Here is a 23,232-nt window from a genome sequence, read left to right as displayed (position 1 = left end):
TACGTCAGTAGGTGAACAGGGCCGACAGATGTTAGGAGGCATGCCCATACATCCCGCCCTGCACAGGACTGAACCCGGGTCCTTTGGTTGTGAGCCGATCACACTACCACTGAGGTACCAAATAAACTGACTAGACAAGATCAGAGAGAGAGAGAGAATGCAAGGAAGAAGTTGTTTCACCTTCCAGAGTGAGGACTCACAGGTAAAGCGAAATAATAATCAAGGCTGACCTTTTTTTTCTCCTATTCTGCCTCCTCCTCCTCCTCCTTCTCCTCCTCCTCCTCCTTCTCCTCCTTCTCCTCCTCCTCCTCCTTCTTCTTCTCATCCTCCTCCTTCTCCTCCTCCTCCTTCTCCTTCTCTTCCTCTTCCTCATCCTCCTTCCTCTCTCTCTCTCTCTCTCTCTCTCTCTGCTGATTATCTACTATCTTCGCCATAACAGCAGCTGCTCTATAAAGTAATTATAAATGACAACATATTATTTAAGTAAGACATATTTTGTTGGTACCATGTGTTAGCCAGAGTTAAGGTGAGGTCAGGTGACTTGAGCACGAGAACCTCTGTTATAAAAACCATGTTCCAGTACCAGGTAGGTCGCTCACTGAATTATCGTTCCATGATTGATGGTTGAAGAAAAATACACACACACACACACACACACACACACACACACACACACACACACACACACACACACACACACACACACACACACACACACACACACAGAGCAGAAGGAACTCTTATTGGGACAACGTTTCACTCTGTGTAGAACTTTATCAAGTCCCCTACGTTGTTAAAAACTTGATAAAGCTTTATAGAGAACAAAACGTTTTTCCAGGTACGTCTTTCATTCACTGTTGTCGGCAGTACGACATTGACCGATCTCGGCAGAAAGGTTGAATACTTATTAACTGCTGTGTCTTGGCTTTCTTGCTTGCAAAACGATCACAGATAGAGACAGTTCACCTCCAGGTGTCACGCCCTGAGTCTGGTCGTCGCGTGGGTCACCCCAGGTACACAGAAAATGATAACTGACCTTCCCTCTTTTTTATTCCTTTACACAAGGTTCTATAACGTTAAGTTTAGTGTTCCTAACTTTATTTACAGGCTAAGAGCTGTTACCTACATATTAAGAGATATACAAATAGTGAATAGGATGAAGTTGTGGCCATCTATTACCCAGCGATTTCATTTGGTCAGCTGATTTTATTTCGTTAAGGTCATTATGCTGTACAAGCATGTTTAAAATTTATAACATGTTTGTTGGATGCGTTGCGGTTCTGGAACCCTGAAGTGAACAATAAGATGTTCTAAGTGCATGTTCTTGTGGCCTTTCATATATTTGTCAGTTCGTTTTTCCTTTGCTTTCACAGTTTGCAATGTTTCAAGTTTGTAAATCATCACTCCGAATCCTGCATCTCAAAACCCATTAGTAGATCCTCCTGTTTTACGATCCGCATTCAGCTTTCATAGTAATTATCCATCCGGATTTTTAAGTATCAGAAAATTCCTTTCGCGTATGTTCCTGCGCCGCCTCTACTGATCAGAACAAAAAACGGGATCTCATAGCAATTATCCAGCGGGATGTAAAAAAAATAATGGGAATCAAGCAGGTGACCTTATGTGAGGAGCAAAAGCAACGCTCTAGATGCAGTATCTCAAGTTCTGACACATGTTGACTTATGACTGCCAGGTCAGGTGACCTGCCCCGACAAGTGACAGGTCTGGCTGAATGATCTGGTCGACCAAGTAACAGCCCAGCTGAATGACCCGGCCAATCAGTGATGACCCGGCTGACTTGTGACACACATGTGACCGGTTTTTGCAGTTCTGCTCTGGCAGCCTGACCTGAAGCCAGACTTCACTGAGAGAGAGAGAGAGAGAGAGAGAGAGAGACGAGGTTGATATCCTTGAGGTGAAATTTGATTCCAAACTGACTGAAGAACCACGTAGTAAATCTTACTAAGCGGCCAGGAAGCTAACAGCACTTTTGCGCATCTTGTATCTCTTCGACAGTAAAGACTGCAAGACTGCATGAGGCACAATTGGGCTTACACATTGAGTATGCTCCACTTTCTTGATTTACCTGCCCTCCGACTCATCTACGACTTCCTGACAGAATAGAAAATAGAGCAAGACGACTCGTCTCTCATCTGGATCCCGCTTGGACAGATCTGTCAGCAGAGCCTTCGAAACCGGAGGGATGTGGGTGGTCTTACTATTATGTATAAGGCCAATATTGGCTCCACTTCGCGGACAGAGAGAAGACGGCTTCTACACAACAAGACTGTCAGCACACAACAGCTATACTCTAATTTTACCCTTCTCAAAAACTTCACTTCATCTTAGATCATTCATTCCTAGACTGACTCGAGCCTAGAGGATGCTGGTGAGTGGCTAGATTTAAGGAAATGGATTTTTCTTCACTTCCTTGGATTGAATTTGAATGCCTCCCATTCCACAGGTGCTGTACGACCTCCTCTAGTTTAGTGCTTTCCTTTTATTAAAATAAATAAACTCGAGTATAGAACATGTTCGTACAACATAATGACATCGATGAATTATAGCCAATTGGTCAAATTAAATCGCTGGCCTTCAGATGGCTCCAACTTCAGCCTATTCTTTATTTGTATGTCTCTTGAAGGCTTTCAAATGAGCTGAGGTAGGTAAGAGCTCTTAGCTTGTAAATATAGGTAGGAACTCTAAACCTAACCTTATAAAACCACTGTGTAAATGAGAGTACAAGACTAGCATTTGCTATACGAGATATTTTATAAGTTTTTATTTATTACAAACTGTCGTGTATGTTGCAAAAGTTAGTTTATAAAAATCTTCAGTTCACGAAATACTGAATTTTTTCTCTGTACCACAGTCTTGCTGTTTTTTTATATACGTACACTCGTGTCATTGCTACTGACCTCACGTACTAACTTAAACTATGTCTGTTTGCGTCACATGATGACAGGTTACAGTTGTTCATTAGAAAACTGGTCACTCAGAAGCGTTGTCAACGAGTAACAAGTCTGATTACACCATGAGTATGTACCAGACTGTAACCGGTAAACCAGTTGTCCCTGCTGTCATGGTCCACCAGTGCCCTAACTACCACATCTCGAGGTGTGACCTTACACATACAATCTTGCCCCATCCGTGGCGCCGCCGCCACTAAACGAGTCATATTACGAATCAGACCCTTGTCATGTAATTTATTCCTGACTTCTTATTATCAACAACTCTTGGATGATGCTCTCATCACATCTCCGAATTGTGGACAAAGGGAATGACTGAATCATCTCTCGTCTGCTCACATTCTTCTTTGATCTCTTACTTGATCAAAACCTTCAACGCTAGAGAGGTGTCAGCGACTTTACTGTTACGTACAAGCTTCACTACCTCAAGGTGCCGCACCTTGATCCAACTTCGTGTATTGCTGAGAGGGAGACGGGATGACACAACATTTAGTCATTATCCTAGTTACTTCATTCATCCTCTAAAACTTTACGTTCATCATTCACATATCATTCGTTGATGTTATTTGCACAGAAAAAAAGTTCTTCCTTAATGACTTGTGTCCAGTAAAGGCAAGCTGTTCACTCTAAGCGCTAGGACCCGGATAGTATTTTTCAGTGAACACATTCCTGGCTGTGAAATCATTACCACTGATCCAGTGAGACAGGAAGGTGGTATATGGTATACCCATGTCAGAAACAATTAACTTACTTTATCAAGGTTCCTCAAGCCAAGCATTTGACATTCCCGCAGGATGCGACCCGCAACACTTCAGTAACATAAACCTTCCTACTGAAATTGGAGAATGTATGTCAGTACCATGGCTGGAAAAATTCCCAACTAACCCACTAATTAGAAATGACAACTTGATGTTTCGATCTGCCTTAGACCATTATCAAGACCCATTTTTATTTACAGTTTGTTAGTTGGTCGTGAACACTGATGCAGCTATTTACTGCTAGATGAACAATAGCAGTGGTTGTCAGATTTCAATTTACGTCTCACCATGCTTGGAGATCGAACCCTGAACTTCCTGATACAGTGGAATCTTCGGTGTTTGAACTTAATTGATTCGTAGGTGGCGGTCGAACTGCTGAAAGTTCGATGTCTGAAACAGTATTTCCCAGGCTTTAATTAATTGTCAGCCTCACACACTGGAGGATGTTGAACTGACTCTTTCAAAAATCTATGAGAGTTAGGTCAGTGTCAGAGGTCACTTCAAAGCACTTTTGAAACAGGGCTTCCGTGTGAAGTTTTTTACAACTCGACTGTAAACAAGCCGGCGCATTCGGGAAAAACGTATAAAAACGGGGCCATTTTTTTTCTGAACAAAATTGTTTGGCCTCCGATTTGCTCGAGGTCCGGTGCGTTCGAACACCGAGGCTCCACTGTAGTGTGATCTACCTCGTAGAGTGTTCGCCTCGCAACTAAAAAATTCGAATTCAGTCATGGGCGAATTAGGACATCTGGCCAAGTCTCCAAGTTGTCTCTGTTCACCTAGCAGTAAGAAAATACCTGAGAGTTAATTAACAGTTATGAGTCACATCAAGGCAAGGACTTAGAGACAACCAAAATAAACACACTGCTTGATATTATTGGCATAATTATATTACTGTTCCTCTGGGGGAAGCACTATAGGACTTGTGGGTTTAGCACTTAGTTATGATTATAATAGCATCCCTCTGGGTTAGTAATTAACTCTACAGGGCTTCACCTGGGGTTAGTAATTAACTACAGGGCTTCACCTGGAGTTAGTAATTAACTTTACGGAGCTTCACCTGGGGTTAGTAATTAACTCTACAGGACCTCCTCTGGGGTTAGTAATTAACCCTGCGGGCTTCTCCTGGGTTAATAATACCCAGTATAAATAGTCTTCAAGTAAGCAGTCAGCTGCTACTATAAAACGTCAGTAAGAGTAGTGTTCGTTCTTAAATATATTTGAGCCATTACGAAGCCGAGTTTTAATGCCTATTCCTACGACAGGAAAACTGGCTTTTGACTAGTTTTTGTTATTAAGTGTGTAGGTCCAGAGAGAAAGGCAGGTGTGTATGTCGCCAGACTCTCACAGTCTCTCTCTCTCTCTCTCTCTCTCTCTCTCTCTCTCTCTCTCTCTCTCTCTCTCTCTCTCTCTCTCTCTCTCTCTCATACATACAAAACATTTCTTCACTTTTGAAGAGTGGGAAGAAGAGTTGGAGAGGAAAAAAAAAAGAAGAGGTAGGAAGAAGTATATGAAGAAGACATTAATATCATAATCAGTAGAAGGAGGTAGAGTATTCCTGAGTGTGACAGCACTCTTGTTGTTGTGTGGCAGTGTAGTCTTAACTACGTGAGGAGACACTGGCCCCACGATGACACTAAAGGTGTCCCGTACCTCGATCGCTAGCGATGAGTCTCAGCTCACACACTGAGGTCCGGAGTTTGAATCTCCGGTACAGCTGGATAACATGACGACGTGTTTCATGGTTCCATAAGATACCTGCTGTCCATGTTCACCCAACAATAAAATGGGTACCTGGGTGTTAGTCGACTGGTGTGGGTCGCATCCTGGAACAAAACTGACCTAATTTGCCCGAAATGCTCAGGATAACAAGGAGCTTTCTATATAGTAGTATGTCATTGATGTCAGCTAGGCTTGTATACCTTGTACATGTACTTGTAGAAATATAGATATTATAGTATTATTATGCTTGTTTCCTCACGGCTTACCTGCCCCGCGGGGATGTTCTGCTCTGCTGGTGACGGTGGTGCAACACGCAGTGTAGTCAACACCAAGCAACACATAAAATACCAGACACACCTGTACACGCCTCAGTAATGACGTGTAGGGACAGAACTATTTGTACAATGCAATTTTTTGGAGGTAGAGATGGCAACACTGCTAAGGAAGTCAAATATAAGGATATTACCATAATGTTAAGACTACCCCAGTGACCTTACCTATACCCCAGTGACCTTACCTATACCCCAGTGACCTTACCTATACCCCAGTGACCTTACCTATACCCCAATGACCTTACCTATACCCCAGTGACCTTACCTATATCCCAGTGACCTTACCTATACCCCAGTGACCTTACCTATACCCCAGTGACCTTACCTATGCCCCAGTGACCTTACCTATGCCCCAATGACCTTACCTATACCCCAGTGACCTTACCTATACCCCAGTGACCTTACCTATATCCCAGTGACCTTACCTATACCCCAGTGACCTTACCTATACCCCAGTGACCTTACCTATATCCCAGTGACCTTACCTATACCCCAGTGACCTTACCTATACCCCAGTGACCTTACCTATACCCCAGTGACCTTACTTATACCCCAGTGACCTTACCTATACCCCAGTGACCTTACCTATATCCCAGTGACCTTACCTATACTCCAGTGACCTTACCTATACCCCAGTGACCTTACCTATATCCCAGTGACCTTACCTATACCCGTGACCTTACCTATACCCCAGTGACCTTACCTATACCCCAGTGACCTTACCTATACTCCAGTGACCTTACCTATATCCCAGTGACCTTACCTATACCCCAGTGACCTTACCTATACCCCAGTGACCTTACCTATATCCCAGTGACCTTACCTATACCCCAGTGATCTTACCTATACCCCAGTGACCTTACCTATACTCCAGGGACCTTACCTATACTCCAGGGACCTTACCTCTACCCCAGTGACCTTACCTATACCCCAGTGACCTTACCTATACGCCAGGGACCTTACCTATACCCCAGCGACCTTACCTATACCCCAGTAACCTTACCTATACCCCAGTGACCTTACCTATACTCCAGGGACCTTACCTATACCCCAGTGACCTTACCTATACCCCAGTGACCTTACCAATACTCCAGGGACCTTACCTATACCCCAGTGACCTTACCTATACCCCAGGGACCTTAACTATACCCGTGACCTTACCTATACCGCAGGGACCTTAACTATACCCCAGTGACCTTACCTATACCCGTGACCTTCCCTATACTCCAGTGACCCTACCTATACCCCAGTGACCTTACCTATACCCCAGTGACCTTACCTATACCCCAGTGACCTTATCTATACACCAGTGACCTTACCTATACCCCAATGACCTTACCTATACCCCAGTGACCTTACCTGTACCCCACTGACCTTATCTATACTCCAGTGACCTTACCTATACTCCAGTGACCTTACCTATATCCCAGTGACCTTACCTATACTCCAGTGACTTTACCTATACCCCAGTGACCTTACCTAAACTCCAGTGACCTTACCTATACCCCAGTGACCTTACCTATATCTCAGTAGTATCAGTTACCAGTAATGTCATAGTGACTCATACCAACCGTTACTGAGTCACCGTCTCTCCCCCTACTTGACCACTGACCGTTACTGAGCCATTCTGCTGACCATAGCATTATGTGCCTTCCCTATTCTCCAGTGACCTTACCTATACCCCAGTGACTTTACTTATACCCCAGTGACCTTACCTATATCCCAGTGACCTTACCTATACTCCAGTGACCTTACCTATACTCCAGTGACCTTACCTATATCTCAGTCATCTTACCTATAGCCCAGTCACCTTGCCTGTACCTCAGTGACCTTACGTATACTCCAGGGACCTTACTTATAGGTAAGGTCTGTTACTATTAATAAAACTACTACTGGTACTATTATTAAAACTATTAAGATGGATGACAGATTTATCCTCGTGTAACAAGCATCATTCCAACGACTCGCCAGAAACTCGCACCTGGGAGAGAAACCTTAAGATGACGTTTCGGTCTGACCTGGACCACTGTCAAGTCACAAGTCAGGTCAGATCGAAACGTCGTGATAAGGTTCCTTCCTAAGTGTGTGTGTTTTAGATGAAATGTTCCAGTCACTGTATTGTAATATTTTATTCCTTCTACCGATCACAGACTAGCAATGCTAAATTAACACTCGTGAAATACTTAGAACAAGTTAGGAGAGGAAGATATGATTGAAGTATCCAAGTATAGGGCAAATATTCTCACTCTCAATCTCACTCTTACTCTCACAACAACACCAGGGTAATGTATTGCTGGGCAAGGCCACAGTGTGGTAAGACATCAGTGAGCGTGGTAGTGCTGGAGGGCAGGTTCTGTCGTAAGCTCACACCACAAAAGAGGCATGTAATGTGCACTAAACTTATTATCTTACTGTAACATCATGCATGCTTATCAATCATCTTTTGTCATTTTCTGTATGCATGTATTTATGGATGTATCTGTGTATGTAGTAAGGTAAATATCTGTATATGTGTATGTATGTACCGTATTTATATGTGACTAGTCAATGATCCAGGTCGGACCGAAACGTTGTCATAAGCTCCTGTCTACTTTGTGTGTGTGTGTGTGTGTGTGTGTGTGTGTGTGTGTGTGTGTGTGTGTGTGTGTGTGTGTGTGTGTGTATCTACGTACATGTTAGAAATTCGAAATACACGAACGTAACAATTTGATAGGTATGTAAATTTATGTGTGCTATTATGGATATGAGTGGAGTTGTTGAGGGTCGGGTAGTGACACCTAGTGTACACACGCTGTATATAAGAACCTTGGTGTGGGAATAGTGACAACTCAACCAGTCTTCGCACCGTACATAACTAACATTCCTTTACGACGAATTAGGCCATGAGAACGTAACGAGTATTTTGGGTACCTTTAAAAAAATAGGTTGGACAGGTACATGAGTGGGCTTGTGCCCGATTGATCAGCTCCAAAAAGGTCACATAGTTCCGTTGTGTTTACTGTCCATTAATGATCTTTGCAATTTGAAAGTTTGAAAGGCATGGAAATACCAACAATCATTTAGGTAAATGGACACATAGGCAGAGTTTTAGAAGTTTTATTGTAATTATTTCACTCAGCAGTTTTGCTAAGCTAATGCAGTAATTGCAAACAAGTGATAACATCCAAACAACCCCATATATATATATATATATATATATATATATATATATATATATATATATATATATATATATATATATATATATATATATATATATATATATATATCACGTGGATATTTGTCCAACTTTTCTTAAAGCTATCCAACGTGTTAGCTTTCATGGCCAGTTAGATTCAAGTTAAATAAATTCAGATTAAGAAAGGCTATATGAAATCAGTTTGTATTAGCGCTAAACCCGTGTGGATCATTTAGAGCAAGGACAAGTGGAAGGTCAATCCTCCTCCTTCCGCAAATAGCGAGACAGAAACTGTACTCTGGCATCCAGGCCTTACTTGCCCTATAAGAAAATACTGGTTGGTAAGAGAGTTGTAGATGAGTGGAACACATCACCAAGTGGCACTATTGAGGCTAATACCATGGGTAGCTTTAATAACAGGTTAGACAAACATAATACTTGTTGGGAGTGAGTACCAGCTACTTAGTAAGTGCCAGTAGGCCACCTGCAGGGCTCTTCTTATACTTTTGACCCTCTGGTAAATACATTCAAGGACATATACTGTACTTTGGTGAAGGACAAGGAAGTGGAAGAGGCCAGCCGCTGCCTGGGGCGGGGAAATGGAGACCAGAGGTCAACCTTGAGATGCCTGGCCGCTTGCCTCCATATACGCGCATGTACTCTATATAAAACACTACCACTGTTAGCCATAACAAGAACCACAAATTGTGTGGGAATAAATGTATGTATGCTATAACCCCTCTGGGTTTAGTACTTGCTATTGGTTAAAATAATGTACGTATGTAAGAAAAGATTTGTTCTGATTTTTAACCCGGAGAGATATCCACCCTGGATAACTCAAGAAAGTCAGTGCGTCATCGAGGACTGTCTGTCTTATTTCCATTGTGGTTCTTTAATCTTGTCCCCCAGGGTGCCACCCATACCAGTCGACTAATACCCAGGTACCTACTTACTGCTAGGTGAACAGGGACACCAGGTGTAAGGAAACATGCTCAACATTTCCACTCATGCCGGAGATTAAACAACTCTGTGAAGCGAGTGCGTAGCCAGCCGAGCCACTTAAGATAACACTGAAGATATTTTATTAATATTTGCTAAGTGTGTCATATATGTATTAAGATCATATGAAGAGAAGCACTGCAGAAGGCCTTATGGACTATGCTAGTAAGTCCTTCTCATACACAGATATTCCCATTCATATATTAGCATTAACTTGTATGAACAAGACATAAGATATTTGGGCTTTTCTCAAGGAGATAAAGTCCCCCACCTCAGGGGATTTATTTACCCAATATAGAGAACCGAAGTCTAAGAAGTATAGTGAGTCATAGGTCAGGTGCTGCGTCTTGAGGCGAGTGAAGTGTTGTCTGTGTACAGTGTTTACCTGGAGAGGGTTTTGGGGGTCAACGCCCCCGCGGCTCGGTCTGAGACCAGGCCTCATAGTGGATCAGGGTCTGATCAACCAGGCTGTTACTGCTGGCCGCACGCAAGCTGACGTACGAACCACAGCCCGGTTGGTCAGGTACTGACTAGGTGCCTGTCCAGTGCCTTCTTGAAGACAGCCAGGGGTCTATTGCTAATCCCCCTTATATATGGTGGGAGGCTGCTGAATAGTCTTGGGCCCCCGGGGGAATGTTGCATCTCTTGCCGAGTCTTTTGCTTTCATAGGGAGTAATTTTCGTGTGAAGGTTGTGTAGTGTGGTCAGTATGACTGTGTACAGTGTGGTCAGTATGACTGTGTACAGTGTGGTCAGTATGACTGTACAGTGTGGTCAGTATGACTGTAGTGTGGTCAGTATGACTGTGTACAGTGTGGTCAGTATGACTGTGTACAGTGTGATCAGTATGACTACAGTGTGGTCAGTATGGCTGTGTACAGTGTTGTCAGTATGACTGTACAGTGTGGTCAGTATGACTGTGTACAGTGTGGTCAGCATGACTGTGTACAGTGTGGTCAGTATGACTGTAGTGTGGTCAGTATGACTGTGTACAGTGTGGTCAGTATGACTGTGTACAGTGTGGTCAGTATGACTGTGTACAGTTTGGTCAGTATGACTGTACAGTGTGGTCAGTATGACTGTGTACAGTGTGGTCAGCATGACTGTGTACAGTGTGGTCAGTATGACTGTAGTGTGGTCAGTATGACTGTGTACAGTTTGGTCAGTATGACTGTGTACAGTGTGGTCAGTATGACTGTGTACAGTGTGGTCAGTATGACTGTAGTGTGGTCAGTATGACTGTGTACAGTGTGGTCAGTATGACTGTGTACAGTGTGGTCAGTATGACTGTGTACAGTGTGGTCAGTATGACTGTGTACGGTGTGGTCAGTATGACTGTGTACAGTGTGGTCAGTATGACTGTGTACAGTGTGGTCAGTATGACTGTGTACAGTGTGGTCAGTATGACTGTGTACAGTGTGGTCAGTATGACTGTGTACGGTGTGGTCAGTATGACTGTGTACAGTGTGGTCAGTATGACTGTGTACAGTGTGGTCAGTATGACTGTGTACAGTGTGGTCAGTATGACTGTGTACAGTGTGGTCAGTATGACTGTGTACAGTGTGGTCAGTATGACTGTGTACAGTGTGATCAGTATAACTGTGTACAGTGTGGTCAGTATGACTGTAGTGTGGTCAGTATGACTGTGTACAGTGTGGTCAGTATGAATCTGGCCAGAATATCTGTAGTCATAAAACTACCAGAATTCTGTGTGATGATATTGATACTGTGATACTGATACTGTGATGTTACTGATACTGTGTTATTGATACTGTGATGATATTGATACTGTGATACTGATACTGTGATGTTACTGATACTGTGTTATTGATACTGTGATGATATTGATACTGTGATACTGATACTGTGATGTTACTGATACTGTGATGTTATTGATACTGTGATGTTACTGATACTGTGATATTATTGATACTGTGATATTACTGATACTGTGATGATATTGATACTGTGATATTATTGATACTGTGATATTACTGATACTGTGATAGTATTGATACTGTGATATTATTGATACTGTGATGATATTGATACTGTGATATTATTGATACTGTGATATTATTGATACTGTGATATTATTGGTACTGTGATGTTATTGATACTGTGATATTATTGGTACTGTGATGTTATTGATACTGTGATATTATTGATACTGTGATGATATTGATACTGTGATGATATTGATACTGTGATATTATTGATACTGTGATGATATTGATACTGTGATGTTATTGATACTGTGATATTATTGATACTGTGATGATATTGATACTGTGATGATATTGATACTGTGATGATATTGATACTGTGATGATATTGATACTGTGATGATATTGATACTGTGATGATATTGATACTGTGATGATATTGATACTGTGATATTATTGATACTGTGATGATATTGATACTGTGATGTTATTGATACTGTGATATTATTGATACTGTGATGATATTGATACTGTGATGTTATTGATACTGTGATATTATTGATACTGTGATGATATTGATACTGTGATATTATTGATACTGTGATATTATTGATACTGTGATGATATTGATACCGTGATGGTATTGATACCGTGATGGTATTGATACAGTGATGGTATTAATACAGTGATGGTATTGATAATGATGGTATTGATACAGTGATGGTATTGATAATGATGGTATTGATACAGTGATGGTATTGATAATGATGGTATTGATACAGTGATGGTATTGATACCGTGATGGTATTGATACAGTGATGGTATTAATACAGTGATGGTATTGATAATGATGGTATTGATACAGTGATGGTATTGATAATGATGGTATTGATACAGTGATGGTATTGATAATGATGGTATTGATACAGTGATGGTATTGATACAGTGATGGTATTGATACAGTGATGGTATTGATACCGTGATGGTATTGATACAGTGATGGTATTAATACAGTGATGGTATTGATACCGTGATGGTATTGATACAGTGATGGTATTGATACAGTGATGGTATTGATAATGATGGTATTGATACAGTGATGGTATTGATACAGTGATGGTATTGATACAGTGATGGTATTGATACAGTGATGGTATTGATAATGATGGTATTGATACAGTGATGGTATTGATACAGTGATGGTATTGATACCGTGATGGTATTGATACAGTGATGGTATTAATACAGTGATGGTATTGATAATGATGGTATTGATACAGTGATGGTATTGATACCGTGATGGTATTGATACAGTGATGGTATTGATAATGATGGTATTGATACAGTGATGGTATTGATACAGTGATGGTATTGATACCGTGATGGTATTGATACAGTGATGGTATTAATACAGTGATGGTATTGATACCGTGATGGTATTGATACCGTGATGGTATTGATACAGTGATGGTATTGATACAGTGATGGTATTGATAATGATGGTATTGATACAGTGATGGTATTGATACAGTGATGGTATTGATAATGATGGTATTGATACAGTGATGGTATTGATACAGTGATGGTATTGATACAGTGATGGTATTGATAATGATGGTATTATACTGCAGTGATAATAAGAACAGATTCTAAACAACGTGTGTAGTTCTGGTCAGTTTCTTTAACGACTTAATACGCTATATTAATCAAAGATTGAGTTTTTAACTTCCATTCATATCCCCTTGTACCTGGTCCTTCCTGTGTAAAAATAAAATCTGTTATTATGTGTGTTTAAGCATGTGTAAGAGTGTAACATTGTGTAAGTGTGCATGTGTGTGTTAGAATGTGTGTGAGAAGGTTCCCTCCCACAATTCTCTCTTCCAAAGATAATATTGACCATAACTTTGAAATACCTGATGAAAAATGTTTCTTTAAAATGTTAACCTGTAAGTCGGCCTCTACTGAGTCATTTATTGATACCATTGATACCACAGACACTTCTGATACTAGGGATAATAATTTAACATATATACATACATGCAGACATATAAACAATATTCTTAACGAAAGCTTACCTGACATTGTAGAGCAGAAACAAGCAGTGTATATACCCTGCGGGGTGTATTTCTCTCAGCGTATATATGTTGAGAGTTTATTTACTCCGCGTTTTAGGGGTTAAAAGTATTCTTGTCTGGTGGTGAGAATGTTACCTGCGTCCTTAATAACCCTCGTGTAGTAGAGAGGCTTTAAACCCCATTAACCAGTCAAGCAGAAACAAGCAGAAATATTTTTCAAATATCATTGTGTCTGCTGTCATAATACTTCCCAGCAATAATATTTCTATTTAATTCTTCATTTTTAATAACGATATTTTTTCTGCCACAAACAACAATAAGATGGCAGGAAATACTTCTCCCCAGAATATTATTCCCTTTAAACGTGACTTTTATCCAGTTATTATTTTCGTCGTTAATTAATTCTTCTGACTTTTTAATACATAATAACCAGCGTTCAACAGTATATAAATACCGGTCTTCGGTATTTATATACTATATATATACCGGTTTTCGGTCTAGCTAGGGACCCTCCTCAGGGGTCCCTGGCCAGAGCCAAGTGCACAGGTAATAATTAGGTCTACTAGCAGTAAAACAAAAAAAAGTTGAGAACTGCAGCAGAGCCAATAAAAATCACAATACAAAATTAATCACTCAATAATTCGTAATAAAATATATATACTGCGAAGAAGCATTAAAACAATTCTATAAGGCTTGGGTACTTAACACTTCTACATTAATCCGTCGATAATATTTATAAGTGTCTTGGTTAGATATGACTGGTGTAGTGGACGCTGGAGTGTGAGGCCAACCCATACAATAATATTGCCGGATGTAACGTGGGAACGAACTGGAGATGCCTCTCTCTCTCTCTCTCTCTCTCTCTCTCTCTCTCTCTCTCTCTCTCTCTCTCTCTCGCTGTTTTTACAGCAGCAACAATAATCAGTATTAATAATAATCATAACAGTAGTCGTAGTAGTATTAGCAACAGGCAGTAGTAGTAATAGGTAAGAATTTGTATGAGAGTTGAAACGTTTCGTCTACGTGGTTGGCATCTTTAGTCATATACAGAGGAGAATGTATTTTTGGCGACTTTTGCACATCATGTGTCTGACTTAAAAACTTATTGGTATTTTATACCATTTTAAAGACACCTAAATGTCTTAAAGAGGAAACCCTGATAACAGACACCTAGCTGTCTTCACGAGGAAACTAATAACAGACACTTAGCTGTCTTCAAGAGGAAACTAATAACAGACACCTAGCTGTCTTCACGAGGAAACTAATAACAGACACCTAGCTGTCTTCAAGAGGAAACTAATAACAGACACCAAACTGTCTTCAAGTCTCTTGCAGATCAACCAGGCTGTGGTGCCTACGTTTTACTGCATGCAGCCAGCACCAACACTCATTCAGAAAGAGGCTTAGATTGGACCCCAGCCGCGGGGTCAGCGACCTCCAGACTACAGGCAGTAGCAACGTGTAGTAGTAGTAACAGTACTGATAGCACACAGTAATGATAACACTAGTCCTTCCATTACTGTGTTTCTTACATCTAAAAATTACTTCCCAGATTCTTGTTGTTATAGCTTCTGTCTCAATTTTACTTATTTCGAGTTTCTTTCCCTCACGAACTGTAAGAGAAGCTTTCACCCAGACGCACGTGGATCAATTAAACTGTTCCTACTGCCCGTCACACACACACACACATACAAACAAACAACAGGCCAAGTGCCCAATAACTACTACTACTACTACAACTACTACTACAACTACTACAACTACTACACACAAACTTGATCAGTAAAATTTTAACTTACAGAGAATAAAACTGTCTAAATCAGGAGGCAAAATTCTGACGTTAAAAGAATTATTTTCATACAAGCGACATTATATATATATATATATATATATATATATATATATATATATATATATATATATATATATATATATATATATATATATATATATACACACACACACAGATAGAAGCGAAAATATTTTAATGGAAAACAACACATTTTCTTGTGATAAGCACATACTGGCGGTAAACTTGATATTTTGGGAATGATCCGCAGTTTATCGTCACTGGTAAACACTTTCCTTCTCAATGAGGAATGTAAAAGCAGTAGATTAGTGGTTGTTAAAGTTACTGCTCTGTTAAGAGGTAGTGAAGTTTTAGCTGGATGACGAGGCCAGAAGTACACACGCACACATACACACACCTCCACTCTCTCTGGTGTTTGATACTCGACTGGCTGCTACTGGTGCCACACTAACCTGCACCCCCTTCCTCACTCACACCCAGTGCCCCCCACCACGTGTGTGTGTGTATGTGTACTTACCTATTTGTGGTTGGAGGGATCGATTCGCAGCTCCTGGCCCAGCCTCTTCCCTAGTCGCTACTAGGTCCACTCTCCCCCTCCTCCATGAGCTTTATCGTATATACAAATAACCCGCACATAAAAGAGAGAAGCTTACGACGACGTTTCGGTCCGACTTGGACCATTTACAAAGTCACAGTGTGACTTTGTAAATGATCCAAATCGGACCGAAACGTCGTCGTAAGTTTCTCTCTTTTATGTGCGGGTTATTTGTGTATCGTTCCAGTCACGGTATTGTGCCTTTTTGTTATTTATCGTATATCTTTTTAAAGCTACTTCACTTTCCAGATTGTTCCACTTCCTGACAACTTGTGACTGAAGAAATACTTCCCAACATTCCTGTGACTCATCTGAGTTTTCAACTAACATTGTGATACCTTGTTGCTGTGTCCCATCTCTGAAATATTCTGTCCCTATCCACCATGTCAGTTCTAATGAGTATTTTATATCTCCTTATCATAGCCCCCCCAATCCCTCCTATCCTCCAGTGTCGTCAGGTCGATTTCCCTTAACCTCTCCTCGTAGGACATGTCCCACAGCTCCGGGATTAGTCTTGTTGCAAACCTTTGCACTTTCTCTAATTTCTTGAGGTGCTTGACCATGTGTAGATTCCATGCCGGTGCTGCGTACTCCAATATATGCCTGACGTACTCGGTGTACAGTCTTGAACGATTCTTTACCTAGGTGTCAAAACGTTTTTCTTAGGTTTGCTAGGCGCCCATATGCTGCAGCAGTTATTTGGTTACTGTGCGCCTCAGGAGATGTGCTCGATATTATACTCACCCCAAGATCCTTTTCCTTGAGTAAAGTTTTCAGTCTTTGACTCCCCTAGCCTGTACTCTGTCTGCAGTCTTTTTTGATCTTCCCCAATCTTCATGACTTTGCATTTAGTGGGGTTAAACTCCAGGAGCCAGTTGTTGGACCAGGCTTCCAGCCTGTCCAGGTCGCTTTATAGTCCTGCCTGATCCTCATCCACTTGAATTCTCCACATTACCTTCACATCGTCTGCAAACAGGAACACCTCTGATTCTATCCCTTCCGCCATGTCATTCACATATACCAGAAACAGCACTGGCCCTAGGACTGACGTTTGTGGGACCTCACTCGTTATAGGCGCCCACTCTGACACCTCGTCACATACCATCACTCGTTGTTTCCTTCCTGTCACGTATTTTCTGATCCATTACAGTGCCTTTCCTGTTATTCCTGCCTGCCCCTCTAGCTTTTGCACTAATCTCTTGTGCAAAACTGTGTCAGAAGCCTTCTTGCAGTCCAAGAAAATACAGTCTACCCATCCCTTTCTCTCCTTTACTTCTGTCACCTTATCGTAAAGCTCCAGTTGGTCTGTGACACACGATTTCCCCTCCCTGAAACCGTGCTGGTTATCGTGTATAAGCTCATTCCTTTCTAGGTGCTCCACTCTTTTCCTGATAAGCTTCTCTATGACTTTGCATACACTGTATGTCAGTGACACTGGTCTGTAGTTTAATGCCACCTGCCTGTGTGTGTGTGTCTGCCAATTTAGGGTCACTAGGAATCTAGGACAGACATTTTTCATTCTCCATTGCGTTTGAGCATTTGTCGGGATTTTAATAGAAAGTTTTGGTTAGTGTCCCACCCTGTAGTGTGCTCATGTATATATATATATATATGTGGACTGGTCATTCAAGAAGTCTAGCATTTTGGTGTTGTAGTCACTGGACTTGAGTAAGACGATTCCGCTTCTCTTGTCCGGTGTGTTAACGAAAATGCTGGTTTTTTTTAGGGACGTTTCAAAGGGCAGGGATGTGAAGTCTTTAAAGATTAGTGAGTATGTCCTGTAAATAACCTTTCTGAAAGTCAGTCACTGTGCCGGTGAGTTCCTAGGGATCAAGTTTAGTTGGTTTGGTTTGCTTAGGTTCATGACAATTTGTGTAACTGTATGTGTTTGTACCTGTACCTAAATGAACATGATTATGATGAATTTGAGTCCTATGATCAGTGCTTGTTTCTCGTAGTGGGTTAGGATGTGTAACTCTTAAGTTAACAATCAAGATTTGTCAGGAAACAGGACAAGTGTTTCCTGACGCGGGTCTTGGTCATATGATGATCCGCAGCTGGAGTTATTAGTCATCTGACCGAGGCCTTCCACTGGCTTACTGGTCCACCCCTTTAAAAATTATGGTTATAATTGATATAATCAAGGCTTCTCGATCTATCTCTTTCCATCGGTTGTCGGTGCACAAGAACTAAATTTGTGGTTGATTAACCTGAAAGTGGTGACTGTTGAGAATGTGCTCAGCGGTGCGGTGGTTGTGTGGAGATTGACTCTCACATCCCTGCCACTTTCGAAGGAATCTTTGGCCATGTTAGAGAACTACTAAGATTGGTTAGTGGGAGAAAAGGATTCTTCCCAGCTACCCGGCCATAACCTGACCACCACCACCACAACCTGATCGCCACCACCACAACCTGACCACCACCACAACCTGATCGCCACCACCACAACCTGACCACCACCACCACAACCTGATCGCCACCGCCACAACCTGACCACCACCACCACAACCTGACCACCATTACCACAACCTAATTACCACCACCACAACCTGACCACTACCACCATAACCTGACCACCACAACCTGACCACCACCACCACAACGTGACCACCATTACCACAACCTAATCACCACCACCACAACCTGACCACTACCACCATAACCTGACCACCACAACCTGACCACCACCACAATAACCTGACCACCACCATCACAACCTGATCACCACCACCACAACCTGACCACCACCACCACAACCTGACCAACACCACCACAACCTGACCACCACCACCACCACAACCTGACCACCACCACCACAACCTGATCACCACCACCACAACCTGATCACCACCACCACAACCTGACCACCACCACCACAACCTGACCACCACTACCACAACCTAATCACCACCACCACAACTTGATCACCACCACCACAACCTGACCAACACCACCACAACCTGACCAACACCACCACAACCTGACCACTGCCACCATAACCTGACCACCACAACCTGATCACCACCACCACGACCTGACTACCACCACCACAACCTGACCACCACCACCACCACAATTGACCACAACCACCACACCACCATCACCACCACCGCCACGATTGACCACCACCACCACACCATGACCACCACTGCCACAGTTGACCACCACCACACCATGACCAACACCACCACAATTGGTCACAACCATCACACCATGACCACCACCACCATAATTCGCCACCATCACCACCACCACACCATCATCAGCACCGCCACAGTTGACCACCACACCACCACCACAGTTGACCACCACCACACCATCACCACCACCACACCATCATCAGCACCGCCACAGTTGACCACCACACCACCACAGTTCACCACCACCACACCATGGCCACCACCACCACACTATGACCACCACAAGAGCAGACAAGACCTACCTGGGAACAGCGTGGTCCGTGGTAGGGCGGTACACAGATGACCTTGAGATGATAGTTGAGGGTGGTGTGGGTGTTAGCGTGGGCGTAATGCACCCACTCTCCACCACCCTCCACCCGGTGATGACCCACGTAGCGAGCTATCAGCTGTCCCACTCGATCTGATAATTAATACAGGAAATATAGATCCTTCAACTTTGTTAGGTACTGTTTTTAATTCCTGCCATCATGGGCCCCCCTGCCATCATGGGGCTCCGTGCCATCATGGGCCCCCGTGCCATCATGGCAGGCCCTCCGCACCATGATGGCAGGCCCCCCGCACCATGATGGCAGGCCCCCCGTGCCATCATGGCAGGCTCCTCGTGCCATCATGGCAGGTCCCTCGTGCCATCATGGCAGGTCCCCCGTGTCATCATGACCTTCTGAACTGTAAAAAAAAAATATATGTATTGGAATAAGAATTATTAAGGAACGCATAGAGAAGTGTATCGTGAATTTAAGTGTAAGTTGGCAAGACTGGTGGATCATCTTACAGTGAGGCAGACATCCTCTCTATTATTTTATTCTCTTAATAACGTTGGCCACCAGACGTCTCTGTAAAGATATATTAAGAAAGTTGAATTTCACGCCATTGTAGAGTAGGAGTGTCAAAGACTTTCTCACAGTATATAATAATAATAATAATAATAATAATAATAATAATAATAATAATGTGCCTCACGGTAGAGTGGAATTTAACTTTAGTATACATAGCATTTAATGTAAATATGACAGATTCTGTGAAATTATAAGTCATTAAGGCAACTGTTATAGGAAGAGACAAGGACCAGAAGCTGGAGCTCACGCTTTATAAAAAGCAACTGAGTACATCTAAGTGCGTACCACTATGTGAGTACAGCTAAGAGTACCACTGAGTACAGCTAGGTAAGTATACTCACCCGTTCTTTTTATAGGCTGTAATTTGAAGAGTCGTCCTGTGACATCATGCCAGGCCTCCACGATCAACTTAAACCTCACCTGAAACACAAATTATTATTACTCTTCTTCTTATTTTTTATTATTACCATTTGTGCCATTTTTGTTGTGTTCGTAGCCTTGATTTTGCATTATTATTATTATTATTATTATTATTATTATTATTATTATTATTATTATTGTTATTATTATTACTATTACTCTTATTATTATTATTATTATTATTATTATTATTATTATTATTATTACTACTACTACTACTACTATTATTATTATTATTATTATTATTATTATTATTATTATTATTATTATTATTATTATTATTATTATTATTATTATTATTATTATAGGTATGTTTTATTGTAATGTTTAGATAATTTTTCAAAGAATATTGCTTTTATGGCAAGTACTGTCTATATGTTTGTTATTGTTGTACTTATGGAGTGATCTTACCATCAGTATGATAGTTAAAGCGTGATCTTACCATCAATATGATAGTTAAAGCGTGATCTTACCATCAGTATGATAGTTAAAGCGTGATCTTACCATCAGTATGATAGTTAAAGCGTGATCTTACCATCAGTATGATAGTTAAAGCGTGATCTTACCATCAATATGATAGTTAAAGCGTGATCTTACCATCAGTATGATAGTTAAAGCGTGATCTTACCATCAATATGATAGTTAAAGCGTGATCCTACCATCAGTATGATAGTTAAAGCGTGATCCTACCATCAGTATGATAGTAGTTATTTATCAGATGTTATGATAGATGTTATTTATCAGTATGATAGTAGTTATAGCGTGATCCTACCATCAGTATGATAGTAGTTATAGCGTGATCCTACCATCAGTATGATAGTTAAAGCGTGATCATACCATCAGTATGATGGTAGTTATAGTGTAATCATACCATCAGTATGATAGTTATAGCGTGATCCTACCATCAGTATGATAGTTAAAGCGTGGTCATACCATCAGTATGATGGTAGTTATAGCGTGATCCTACCATCAGTATGATAGTTATAGCGTGATCATACCATCAGTATGATGGTAGTTATAGCGTGATCCTACCATCAGTATGATAGTAGTTATAGCGTGATCATACCATCAGTATGATAGTTATAGCGTGATCCTACCATCAGTATGATAGTAGTTATAGCGTGACCATACCATCAGTATGATGGTAGTTATAGTATGATACTGAGTGATCTTACCACCAGTATGATGGAGTTATGGAGTGATCCTACCATTGGTGTGATAGTTATAGCGTGATCATACCATCAGTATGATGGTAGTTATGGAGTGATCCTACCACTATTATGATAGATATGGAGTGATCATACCACCAGTATGATGGTAGTTATGGAATAATCCTACCATCAGTATGATATTGAGTGATCCCACCATCATGGTACTCACAGGCCAGGGCATGGTGAAGGGCAGGGTAATTTCAAGAGCACCTTGGGTAGATGCTTGTAACGTGTTGTTAGTGATCACCTCCGTCACTAGCATGCCCAGGGTGCAGGGCACCTGTGGTGGTGGTGGTACCCTCTCTCTCCCTCCTTGTTCCTCTCTTGATGTCCACCAGGTAGTGGTTGTTGTTGTGGTTGTAGTGGTGGCTGGTGTAGTGGTGGCTGGTGTAGTGGTGGCTGGTGTAGTGGTGGCTGGTGTAGTGGTGAGGGACGTAAGGTTGTTTCTTTCATCTTCCTGTCTACCTCTTCTACCCTTTCTTCTCTCACTTCTACTCCGCCCACGGATGCCCACTGTGAGGGCGTGTGTTACCGCATAGGGTGGGCGGGGCTTAGGGGTTGTGGTGGTGGGTGGGCGGGCACTGTGGGTGGCACACACTCTGTTGTAACACAGGGCGAACTTATTAGTCTCTGCTTCCAGATAAATGGGAATACACGAGAAAGACAGATAACAGAGAACTTAGAAGACCACACCCAAACTTTCTACTGACAACTTCTATGTAAAGTAACACTTACTTTGTATTATGTGTGTGTGTGTGTGTGTGTGTGTGTGTGTGTGTGTGTGTATGTGTGTGTGTGTGTGTGTATGTGTGTGTGTGTGTGTGTGTGTGTGTGTGTGTGTACTCACCTAGTTGTACTCACCTAGTTGAGGTTGCGGGGGTCGAGTCCGAGCTCCTGGCCCCGCCTCTTCACTGATCGCTACTAGGTCACTCTCCCTGAGCCGTGAGCTTTATCGTACCTCTGCTTAAAGCTATGTATGGATCCTGCCTCCACTACATCGCTTCCCAAACTATTCCACTTACTGACTACTCTGTGGCTGAAGAAATACTTCCTAACATCCCTGTGATTCATCTGTGTCTTTAGCTTCCAACTGTGTCCCCTTGTTACTGTGTCCAATCTCTGGAACATCCTGTTTTTGTCCACCTTGTCAATTCCTCTCAGTATTTTGTATGTCGTTATCAT

General features: G+C 41.8%; 1 protein-coding gene across 3 annotated transcripts in view; it reads right to left on the bottom strand.

Annotated features, from left to right (window-relative positions):
- Positions 1 to 22,418, bottom strand: part of LOC128698750 (uncharacterized) — a 68,892-nt gene extending 46,474 nt beyond the window's left edge. For 2 of the 3 annotated variants that reach the window (XM_053791100.2, XM_053791101.2), the window contains exon 1: positions 16,186 to 16,221. Coding sequence is in view for 1 of the 3 variants with exons in the window: in XM_070097676.1 (XP_069953777.1) it covers positions 19,826 to 19,983; positions 20,761 to 20,839; positions 22,220 to 22,312 (330 nt within the window). In the remaining 2 variants the exon portion in view is untranslated. Of the gene's footprint in view, positions 1 to 16,185; positions 16,222 to 19,825; positions 19,984 to 20,760; positions 20,840 to 22,219 lie in introns of those variants that run through there. The other variant, XM_070097676.1, reaches the window with a different exon arrangement.
- Positions 22,419 to 23,232: the final 814 nt, after the last annotated feature.

Source organism: Cherax quadricarinatus, chromosome 59 (genome assembly GCF_038502225.1).
Source record: "Cherax quadricarinatus isolate ZL_2023a chromosome 59, ASM3850222v1, whole genome shotgun sequence".
NCBI classification, from domain to species: Eukaryota; Metazoa; Arthropoda; class Malacostraca; order Decapoda; family Parastacidae; genus Cherax; species Cherax quadricarinatus.
This window is presented reverse-complemented; position numbering and strand designations above follow the sequence as displayed.